This window comes from Xyrauchen texanus, chromosome 41 (genome assembly GCF_025860055.1).
Source record: "Xyrauchen texanus isolate HMW12.3.18 chromosome 41, RBS_HiC_50CHRs, whole genome shotgun sequence".
Lineage (NCBI taxonomy): Eukaryota > Metazoa > Chordata > Actinopteri > Cypriniformes > Catostomidae > Xyrauchen > Xyrauchen texanus.
The window spans coordinates 6,380,816-6,392,881 of record NC_068316.1 but is presented as its reverse complement, the minus strand read 5'-3'; the positions used below and the strand labels follow the sequence as shown (position 1 = coordinate 6,392,881).

General features: G+C 37.2%; 1 protein-coding gene across 1 annotated transcript in view; it reads left to right on the top strand.

The window, feature by feature from the left end:
* The window catches only part of nrbp2b (nuclear receptor binding protein 2b), a 33,124-nt gene extending 26,593 nt beyond the window's left edge, over window positions 1–6,531 (top strand). Inside the window, exons 12-18 of the mRNA XM_052114125.1 lie at window positions 655–757; window positions 908–958; window positions 1,311–1,446; window positions 1,530–1,583; window positions 1,689–1,752; window positions 3,499–3,554; window positions 3,784–6,531. Of these exons, the coding sequence (XP_051970085.1) occupies window positions 655–757; window positions 908–958; window positions 1,311–1,446; window positions 1,530–1,583; window positions 1,689–1,752; window positions 3,499–3,554; window positions 3,784–3,867 (548 nt within the window). The 3' untranslated portion in view covers window positions 3,868–6,531. The remainder of the gene's footprint in view (window positions 1–654; window positions 758–907; window positions 959–1,310; window positions 1,447–1,529; window positions 1,584–1,688; window positions 1,753–3,498; window positions 3,555–3,783) is intronic.
* The last annotated feature ends 5,535 nt before the right edge of the window (window positions 6,532–12,066 follow it).

Below are 12,066 nucleotides of genomic sequence, written 5' to 3'. Positions count from 1 at the left end.
CATTATTTTGGCAGATGAGTAAAACACTGGTAAGACAATACAAAAAAGGCTTAGAGTGCAATATCATTCAACATAAGCCAATTATTGCCCTACAGTTCACAACAATCCATTTTGCAATTGATTTAGTAAATCTGTCTGAGGTAGACCTATTATATGGGCTTTTCTAAGGTGTTTATGTACACGTATATCAGACGGATGCATTTGGAGCGGCTCACTTTGGTTATTTTACATTAAAAACAAAAGCATGTCAAGTTAAACATGGTTTGAAACTTAGAAAAACACGTCTTGAGTTTTTCGGAGCATGCGCATAACACAGCGGACTGTTGTGGTCCATTTGGCTTGTATGCATGCTGGACCGAAGCGATCTACAATCGCATTATCCAAGTCTGTTATTTACATTTTGTCTGTTTACATGACATTTTAAAAAGACAATTATAGCTTTAGTCCGACTGTTATCAGATTTTAAAGTGCATGTAAACGCACTTGGTCATTCTAAGCTGTATGAGATATTAGGAAAAACACAGAATGATTATGAATGAAATAAAACTTACACAACTTGTATTATATGGTCAAATGTTGTTTTAGCTCACTGTTTCAATAGTATGCAGAATGTAGCATTTACAACTCTTCTTATAAAACCTCTTGGTTTCAAAGACATGCTCCCAGAGAACTGCGTAGAGGAGAAGACCAAATCATTCGACCCAAACGGGGTCATGGCAGAGATAATTCACAAAGATCGTCCTCGCGTTCAGCTCAAGTAAGTCGCACATGTTACAACCTGGAGAAACTTTATCCCACCTTAGGCTACTTTGTTAGAAAGTGATCTAAACCATATCACTGCTCTGTTTAGTATTGTTTCTTTCTTTCCCTCATTATATTACGTTGTTTGATCTCTCCTGTCTTTCAGATACTCTCATGTATCCCCTCTAGAGCTGGACAAGTTCTTAGAGGATGTGAAGTGAGTGTTGCCCATCGGATGCTGTTATTTGAATTTAGAGGAAATAATTAAAAGTGATAGTTCGCCTAAAAAATATGTGACGAATCGTGACGTCACTTGTTTCAAATTTCTCCATTTATGTTCTCTAGATGAAAGAAAGTCATAGATGGAGCGAGATGAGAATGGGGGAATATTGTCAGAAATTTCATTTTTGGATTAACAAATTTTTTTTATAATTCCTATATAGATAATATTTATCAAATATGTCTTATATGTCACTATATGCCTATAGAGAAGTTGGGGGGAATTATTTTCATTTAAAAGCATTTGTATCAACTAACTCCAATCATCATTTGTCTAATGTGATTCTCAGGAATGGCATCTACCCACTGATGAACTTTGCCTCTGCTCGACCACATCCCGTACCCCGTGCCCTCTCCATGTCCCAAGAACAGGTGGAGACAGTGAAGACGCCCACCCCTGAACCCCAAGAGGCAGAAACCCGGAAGGTGTGTGTTTCTATTTCACAAACATACACTTGTTATAATTCAATTCAGTTCTGATTATTTCTTACGTTACCTTTATGTTTTAGGTGGTACAGATGCACTGTAACCTGGAGTTTATTGAAGAAACGACTAAAACTCATGTGAGTTCATGCTGTGTTCCTGTTGACACTTATGGCAACATATTGTTATACGTTGGGGGGAAAACACATAGATAGCTTTCATTGTTCTCTCTCTGTGTTTCACAGCTCACCTTGTTCTTAAAGCTAGATGATAAACTCCACCGGCAGCTCAGCTGTGATATAATGCCAAGTGAGTGAAACCTTCCAAAGGAACATTGTTTTGCTCAGATGTTGCTCTTTCATAGCTCTAGCAACTTATATATAAACATTGCGTGCGTGCGTGCGTGTGAGTGATAGAGAGAGAGAGATGGAGCGTGTGCGATCACCTGTTGCCACTTCCAAGCAGAGATGCTATCAGCTTTCTGAAGATCAGCTTTCTCAGTGGAAAAATAGCCATCCAAGCGGGGGTATTTCTCCCTATTTCGCGGTAGCCGGTGCACAAAAGTCTTTCACTATAGAAACCGCAATCTTCTCTGCCATTTTAAACAGTATATATCCAATGTGGAAACTCCAGTAAGAGGTAAGCACCTTCAGTTTGTGTAATAAATCAGTCTGTTGTGTCTCTCAGCTGTGATGAACCTTAATGCTAAAGTTGTTCATTTAAAGCCGTTTAAAGCTATTTCCTAGCTTTAGTAATGTAGTGGTAATATGAGCGATCCCGCAGTGCTGTATGTAAACACTGGCTAATGCAGATTCACTTCACGTCACCTAACCAGCGAATCTTTTGCCACCACCTGCTGGCTAACATATGTAATGTAAAAAAAAAAAACAGTAGCTCTTAACAGAGCTGCACTGCTCTTACACTTTAGTTTAGAACGGCACCAACACAAGCGGAGTGATACACACACAGTGAAGCATCGGAGTGCTGATGGAATGTCTCTCGTCCAATCAGATTCGAGGACCGGAACTAACTGTTGTATATCATCGTAATATCTTATGACATTCTGCTTCTCAATAGTATATTATGTTCTTGTATTAAAGGGATAGTTCACCCAAAAATTAAAATCATTTACTCACCCTCATGCTATCCCAGATATGTATGACTTTCTTTCGTCTGCTGATCACAAACGAAGATTTTTAGAAGAATATCTCAGTTCCGTAGGTCCATACAATGAAAGTGAATGGTGGCCAGAAATTTGAAGGTCCAAAAAGCACATAAAGGAAGCACAGATGTAATCCATAAGACTCCGGTGGTTAAATCCATGTCTTCTGGAGCGATCCAGTCGATTTGGGGAAAAGGTAAATTTTCTCTATAAATCTTGACATTCAAGCTTAATTACATTTCCTAGTGCCATCTAGCGCCTAGAGACTGCAATGGAAAGATGTACAGTTGGAAAAGTAGTTATTTTTGGTTTGTTCTCACCCAAAACCAATTGGATTGTTTCAGAAGACATGGATTAATCTACTGGAATGGTATGGATTACTTGTACGCTGACTTTTGGAGCTTCAAAGTGATTGATTCCTTTAAAATTTTTTTTTGTATTTATAAAAAATAAAAAAAAGACAAAAATACTCAGTAAGAATTATTTTATTTTTTTGCAGTGTAGCTGAGGTAATTTGATCTTGGTTGAATTTGAATGTTTCTCTGATTAAATGCAGACTTTAGTGTCTTGGCAAATATAAAATCGCAGATGGTACATAGCTGACATTTCTTTATCACTGGGGGCTATTTCTCAGGAGAAAAACCTAAGAAGCACGAGACTTACTGTAAGCAGATGTCTCCATTTGCTTCCATTTAATCTTGTTGCTGTTTAGTAGACACTAAATTTAGATATTAATGACATCTCATTTGTGGCTCAAATGGGCTAAGCCTTGACAACATAGATGATTTGAAATAACATGAAGCATTTTATTGCACAGGCATTTTTTGCAATAATCTTTTGGTGTTTGGTATTGGTTTACCTTTTAAAACAGTGTGTGTTTTCTGTAATTGCAGCTGATAGTTCCAGAGATTTGGTCAATGAACTTATCCATCATGCCTTCATCAGTGAGGTAAGACAGAACGCAAAGACTGGGTTGCTGTCTGCATGTTTACCAGAGGCTGGCACTCATTTACTTTGAGCATTTTGCACATACTACATTTATCTGCCAGTTGAAATGATCATTTCATTGCATTCTTCATCATTTAGCATCTTAAAGCATCTCAGTGTCATTTGTTAAATTTTTACAAATAAAAACTCACTTGATCTCCCATCCCCAATTCTACCTTCAATTTTCACAGGAGGATGGTGACAAGATGGTGGCGTACTTGGACGACGCCTTGAACCGCCACCGTGGGGCTGCTAGTGCCATAACGACAATATGAACGACAGTGGTCTTTAGCGATGGCGATGGACATTTACAAGCCAGAAGAACCCTAGAGGGAGACCTGGCAACAGAATGGAAAAGAAAGTTCCAGTTAGGTCATATAGTAGATAATGAATGCAACCTGTGGTTGAAAAAAATAACAAAATAGAAAGAGAGTTGACATAATGATACTGGCTTTGATGACTAGGTTAGGGGGCACTAGGAATGCCAGACTAAGATGGTTGTACTAAGCTTCCCGAGTCCCAGTACATCACTTCCTGGCATTTTTAGAGGTCCTTCCCACAAACCCATGAGATGCTCAGGGGCATGTTGGCCACATCACAACTTTCCCCAGCTCCGTTTAAGAGGGTTGCATGTCATATAGGAGGTGCATGCTGTGGAAAGTTTTATTGATGAAGTATGAAAAACTTGAATGAGAATGCTTGTTGTACAAACTTAATGTGTGTTCTTGCGTTACTGTGGCAGTCAGAAATTTCAGTCCTTAAGGGGGTGATAGTAATCTTGTCTGTGCCCAGGAAATCAGATGTCTTGTTATTTTTCTGGTGGCTAGCTATGACTGCCGATAGTTTAACTAACTTTACTTGCTCTGCAAGATTCTCTTCAAACTTTAAGAAATGGCAATCAAAAGAATTTACAATTGTAGATTTCTCTGCAACGTATTGTCCTCTTGTCAGTTATCACGAGAATGTCTTAATATGCAGTTGGAGTGTTTTACATGCAGTATATGTACAGGAATGTGTTGCCTTATATAAACTTTGCTGTTCACTTGTGTCTCATGAGGCTAAACCAGTGTTATTATAGTTAATGAAAATAACTAAAATAATTTGCATTAACTAAAATCTGAGCTTATTGGAAATTGGAAGACTGTTGTTAGACTTTTTAAATGACACCAGTAAATGCTCAGCTTTGGCAGCCATTAAAAAAACACTAAAACTAAAATAAAAATTAACTACACTAAAACTAACAGACAAACTGTGAAAACGAATGAGAACTAAACAAAATTGTAATGACAAATTTAATATAAAATAGAAATAAAAACTATATTAAAAATCCAAAACTTTAATAACACTGCGCTGAGCAAACACAATTTAAACAGGGGGCAGATCCTTGTTTGTCTACCAGCTAATCAATGGAACAGATGCTGTCTGACTACAAGGTTTTTGGGGATGATCTTTGTGGAGTGCATTAAGGTGTAGATTTCAGTGGGGAAATATAAACTTTGTCATGAGCATTTCATTAAGTATGAATAAAGGTAAATATATCTCTTCAAAGAAAGGTTTTATTTCAAAACATGATACCATGACTGATGACAGCTGAATGTATTGATTATATGTGTATCAAAATGGGATTCAAACTCATTTCACATTGTTTCACATATAGTAAGTAGCTTTATAAATGTATTTGTTTTTAAATATGTGTGTGTGTGTGTGTGTGTGGGGTTTTCACAATACAATAAAACTGTTAACATAAAATACATAGAAGGGGGTTCAATAATGATGGAATGAAATATTTTATTACAGCCCTGCAAACAACACTCCAGTGCGATTACGGCAAGTTTTGTTTTAGGTATATTGTCTTTTTTCTGGGTTTAACTCGTGTTTCTGCTGCAATGACTGTTGTGATGACAGTGGCGTGTCCAGACTTTTTGACTGGGGTGGCCCATGTGGGGCACAGACTCATTCAAGGGTGGCATGAACCAAAATTCAAAATCCCTGATACTAATAATAATAATAATAAGAAGAAGAAGATATGTAAATATTCAGGAATTTTTAATAGTCGAATGTTACTTAACTTAATAATTGATTAATTGTTATTAATATTGTAAAACACAGAAGACTGTAATTTAGTATTTTTCGTCGTTTCTCTTTAAACTGCATAAATGTTATGGACTCTGCTAATATGAACAAATTAAGAGCAGCGCATCATTGAACACACGGTTGTTCTGGGCAGTTTTGGGGAGTTTTGGGGTTGGAGAGATGACGCTACCGTGTGTTATGTGATAATATCAAGTAGTTTATTTTATTTTGAGACAATAAAGAAGATATTGAAGATATTTATTAATCCTATCAAGGGCCTACACATAAAGAACGTGCAGTGTATAATGTGAATGTGCATTCAGTTTAATGTATCTACTCAATTTAGCCAAATATTGGGACTGCCAAATGTAATTTGATTATTTCATTAATAAGTGCTTTAAAAGCTTAATTTGATATTTTTTTGCATCTTTTCTTAAGGGATGTACTATGAGTTAAGACTGAATGAATTACATTATGAAAGGAAGTAAATATAGGCTATTTGAACTTTCTGCTAATAAAAAAATATATAAGTGTATTCATTTAATTTCAACTCCAACACATGACTATGATAAAAAACCTGCCAAAGTTTACAAGGTTCATGTCAATGTGACATCGTATCTTTAAAAGATTGTTAAAATCCTGGAGTGGGCTGTCAGAAAATATATATATATATATAAAAAAAACTATGTGGATATCTTTTATTTTAACTATTAAAAATTGCTGAATTTTTTTTGTATAATTTTTTTTTTTACACAAGGTAAATAAATGTGCACCACAGCACGGCAGAGCAAAGCGTGGACACAATGTGTAATCAAAGTATGTGTAACTCGGACAAGAAAATGATCAATTCAGTGTTAAGAAACCAACCTCAGGCAAGTCAGATGGGCATCATGGTCATCTGAATCTGATTATAGCAATAACAGAAAAATAAAACGTTTTGTGTACAGTTGTTGACTATTTGTATGGCTTTCGCCCTGTGTGGAAACAAATTCTGGGTTGAGGGAACGGGAGAGATCGGGAAGAACATCACTGCAGGCAGAGAGCCGGTAAACATGGAGTCAAATTCAGCAGGAGAGTTCAGATGTGGGATAGTAACTTGTGGTAGCGGGATGGAAAAAACAGTCCCGTGTAGAACACTATCAGGACAGGTGATCATAGTGCTTTTTTGTCACGTTGTACAGGGTTTTCAGTGAATGTATATAGTGAGCTCACCTGATTTCCTCAAGCCATCTTCACGGCTGCATTTTAGTGTCATGGTCTTGAGGATCAACAGTAAAAATATAAAATCACACATCTTGTGTCTTTTAATGTTATACAAAAATAATCAACTAAAAACTAAGCTATAAACAACTGAGGGTTATTTAGAGGCTTATATCTCTGCAGAACAAAAATAGTCTTTTCTCAATCAGTGGGCGTTTTCAAACCATTGAGGTTCCCTAGTTTCATTGGTTAGTTTAGAAATGCCCGTCCTCGTTTGGAAACGCCCACAGACTTGAAAACACCCATTACTGTTCTGCAGAGACCTATACAAGGTTCTACCTGGTTTTATTGAAAGCCCACCTCCGATTTGGGAAGTGACCAATCACAGTTTAGAATTTGGGGTGGCACCTGGGGTGGCCAATCAAATTCAAGTGGGGATTAGGGCCAGGGCCACGCCATGCCCCCCTTCTGGACACACCTCTGCCCACTGCAAATACCCAAACTACTTTATTTACTTGTTTTAGCTCTTATGTTGTGTTGTGGAGAATATGTGAAAGGATTAAAAGGAAGAAAATAACAAACATCGGTGAAAGAGTGCAAATGTGTTTTATTCAGTTGGACTGCTACACCTCGTTGGTTTAAATAAGTGCGGAAAGCAGTGTCAGGAAATTATAGCTATTCAAGTGGACTCGATGTAACACTGTGTACAGTCATCCGAAATGAACAGTGGTGATTTCTCTGGGCCAGCAATGCCTTCTCTGGTGGCCTAACATGCCAAATAAATTAATATTGTTCATCCTCAATCACTCAATCACGTATAATGTATGTTTAATTGATTTCCACTCTTAATAAATCTACAAACAAATAGAGAAAAACTATTTGAAACTATAAAGAAAAGTTTATCCAGTTAGAATTTATTCCTTGATGTTTACAAGCAAAGTGTGACAGCTGTTTCACAAATCACATGCCCGAAGCCGAAGCAGCACGTGAGTCTGAGCTTCATCCCATCAGGCCTTCAGAATTTCCACAGAATCCCTCAACATTGCAAATGAATGAGCAACTAAAGTCAGATTGTCAGATTCATCAGCCAATCAGACTGATTTATTTGTTCTTGGTGGGTGTGATCTTTAGGATATGTCTCGGTCGAGGCCTTCTAGCTGGCCTTGAGTGACGCAGTCATACTTTAAGTGATGTACGTAATTCAAGAGTGAAAAGCGTAAGATCAAGCTGTCTGACGAGTCGGCTGTCATCACTGTTGGTATCGCTGTTGAGAAAGAGATCCTTATGGATTAAAAACACGAGATGTTCTGCATGACCGTGTGAATGCTTAATTTATTAAATTAAATAAAACATTTAATAAAGAAAGAAGGACTGATTTTCACTTCAAGTAAATTGGTAAGTGCTTTTTGCATTATTATAGCAACATCAGGAGTTCATTTGGCTGATTTGAGAATTCAGTGTCGGATCAAGTTTGGAAAAGTAGCGCTGCGTTCCATTCAACTCGGAAAGTCGGATTTTACAAATTCCTACAAGGAATAGTGCAATGAAATGCATCTTGAAGTCAGAATTACAACTTGTAGGCTCGTGCAGAAATTCTCAATTCCGATTTTGCCAAGATGCAGGAGCATGATGTCACACAAACCTGTCTACATTCAGGGAGATATACAAAGTGATAAACATTCACTTTATTAAGTATTATCAATAAATTAGTTTGTTTCCACACTACATGATATTAAAGCTTATTTAACAAACACCTGCAGAAACAGGTGCATAAAACATTATAATCTCTTTTGATGATCGTACACCTGAAGCACAAATGCTAGCGCTGCAGCATTGTTTATCAGTTGGGTTGCTAGGAGACATCTCTAATGAGAGTCAAACCCCTGCTAAGCTAACGGGAGCGATGCGGTTCCGAATATCGGGGAATGGAATGCATTAATGGTCGAAGATATCAAGTAGGAATATCCCAAATCCAACTTGAATTGAACTCAGCATAACCGTGTACCCTTACAAAACAAAATGTATTGAAAGCAACAATTAAATCGCAAATATTCTAAAATGTTCCAGGTATTAAAGACCTCCTTGGTAGATTCGTTTGAAAAATTATGATTTTTGAATGTCTGTTTGGGAGACGTTCATTTCACAAACAGTCATGCTGCAGTTAAAATTAGGCTTGCTTGAGCATTAACTGTCGTTTCAAGTTCTGGCTTTTGTGCGTGGACGTGTTTTTAAAATGACTTGTTAGCTGCAACATAATGTATGATGGCCAAAGGCATAGGGTGTCTTATTCATTGTGAAACTGTTTTCTTAATGGTATGAATCACACTGAAGTCCTAGACGTTATATGCACAGCCCACCACTGGAAATGAAATATGGCTTGAACGTGCACCGTAGATAACGCTGCATGTCACATGATTCTCGAGACTGTGACACTAAAGTGCAGCCATGAAGAGAGCTTGAGGAAATCAGATGAGGGAACATTTCACTATAAATAATGGTTACATTCAATGAAAACAATGTACAACGTGACAAAAAGCACCATTAACATCCATGCCGTTAGAGGTAAATAAATACAGTTTAATAATAGTAATAGACTTAACGAAAGTTTACAGTTTTTATTAATTAAATATACCACCATATCGCAAGGTGGCAACAGTGAGAAGAAATGTGATGAAAATGAAGAGGAGAAGAAGCTAGCAGCATGCTAAGCTAATAGGCTAATCAATTAGCTTGTAAGCTAACTGGAAAAAACAGAACAGATAAATGTTTATTCCTATATAAATAGATTTAGATATTTTTTATAATTGAACAAGCAGAAATTGTAAAACCTTCAGGAATAGACTAAACAGTTTTCACATTAAACAAGTAAGTTCAGTTTACCATTTATCTTCTGTTTAATTGATATGTGACAAATTAAAAAGTTATTATTTCTCATATTTAAAGAGTTGCATAGGATTTTAAAAGTTCTTGTAGCCAATAAAATCGCTTGATGATTCAATGGGTGTGTCGTGGGTGTTCTTGTAGTCTTATGGGATGCAGACAGATCCAGCTGTGGCCAAAAATATTGGCACCATTGGTAAATATGAGCAAAGAAGGCGGTGAAAAAACAAATCGGCAATGTTTATCATTTTGATCTTTCATAAAAAAAAAAATCTATCCTAAAATTGAAGTAAAACGATTGAAACAGGAAATATCTCATTATTAAATAAATATTTTTCACCAAATCGAATTGGCCATAATTATTGGCACCCTTTTATTCAACATTTTGTGAAACTCCATTTACCAAGCTAACATCTCTGAGTCTTCTTCTATAATAACTAATGATGTTGGAGAACACCTGGCAAGGGATCTGAGACCATTCCTCCATACAGAATCTCTCCAGATGCTTAAAATTCAGAGGTCCATGTTGACTATCCTCTTCAGTTCACCCCACATGTTTTCTGTGGGGTTCAGTTCAGGGGACTGGGATGGCCATGAGAGTACCTTGATTTTGTGGTCAGTGAACCATATTTGTGTTGATTTTTAGGGCCCATTGTAAGCTTTCTGGCAGAAGCAGCCAGGTTTAGATTTTTTATCTGTTGGTATTTTTATAGAGTCCATGATGCCATGTATCCGAACAAGATGTCCAGGACCTGTGGCAGAAAAACAGCCCCATAACATTAAAGATGTAGCACCACAATTAACCATGGGCATTGGGTACTTTATCGCTGTGTACGCCAAACCCATCTCTGGTGTTTGCTGACAAAAAGCTCTTTTTTTTTTCATCTGACCATATAATCCAGTCGCATTTGTTGTAGTGTCTGGCAAACTGAAGATGCTTGAGTTTGTTGTTGGATGAGAGCAGAGGCTTTTTTTCTTGAAACCCTCCCAAACAACTTGTGGTGATATTTGAGACTTTCTGTCCCCAAAACCCAACTAATTTCTGCAATTCTCCAGCCGAGATCCTTGGAGATTCTTTGGCCACTTGAACCATCCTCACTGTGTGTGGAGACAGTATAGGCACACGTCCTCTTCCAGGCCGATTCATAACATCTCCAGTTGATTGGAACTTTTTTAATTATTGCCCTGATGGTGGAAATGGGCATTTTCAATGCTTTAGCTATTTTGCTTCATCTAGCTTATTTTGTGAAGCTCAACAACATTGTGCTGCACATCAGTACTATATTCTTTAGGCTAACCCACTGTGATTGATGATGGCATTCACTAAAATACAGGGGTTTCAGTACAGCGACGCACAAGGGGCGTGGCCATGACATAAAACAAATTTCAGGTCAGCGCACATGCGCATTATAGTGCCTTCTTTCCGCGGGCGTTTCATATTTTCATCGCGGGCTTCAGATTGTTTACGTTGATACTATTGGTACATTAATATTTACATATTTTAGCGTGTGATTTTGGATTAATCTACTTTGCCAAACTGACATATTAAATTTCAACATCAGTTTCTATTAGCGGCAAAAAGGAAAATAATTCAACCGTTAGCGATGTGGGTTATCATCATCATTCACTTTTAGTGCGCATGATCGGTGACCTATGCAAATTTTGAATTAGGACAACGCCTACACTACCACGTCACATTTTTACGCTGTACTGAAACCCCTGGAAATAAGTGACTGCCGATTGATGATCAAGGTAATTTATCATGTGCGTTACATCATATTTATACCCCTGTGAAACAGGAAGTCATGGCTGAAAAATGTAATGTTCCTAATCACCCAGTTGTAAAAAGAAATTCAAAAAATGAATGGGAATATACTTTTATACTTCACTCATAAGAATTTCTAGGGGTGCCAAGAAATGTGGCCAAAGTGTTTTGAAGAAAAATTATTATTTAAAAATGAGATATTTCCTCTCTTTCAATTGTTTTACTTAAATTAATTTAAATATATTTTTTTTAAATGAAAGATCAAAAGGATAAACAATGGCAATTTTTTTCCACAGCCTTCCTTGCTCATATTTAACAAGGGTGCCAATATTTTTGGCCACGTACACTTGGTCTACGCGGTACTGTTTTTTCCATCCCGCTAACACAAGTTACTATCCCACATCTGAACTCTCCTGCTGAATTTGACTCCATGTTTACCGGCTCTCTGCCTGCAGTGATGTTCTTCCCGATCTCTCCCGTTCCCTCAACCCAGAATTTGTTTCCACACAGGGCGAAAGCCATACAAATAGTCAACAACTGTACACAAAACGTTTTA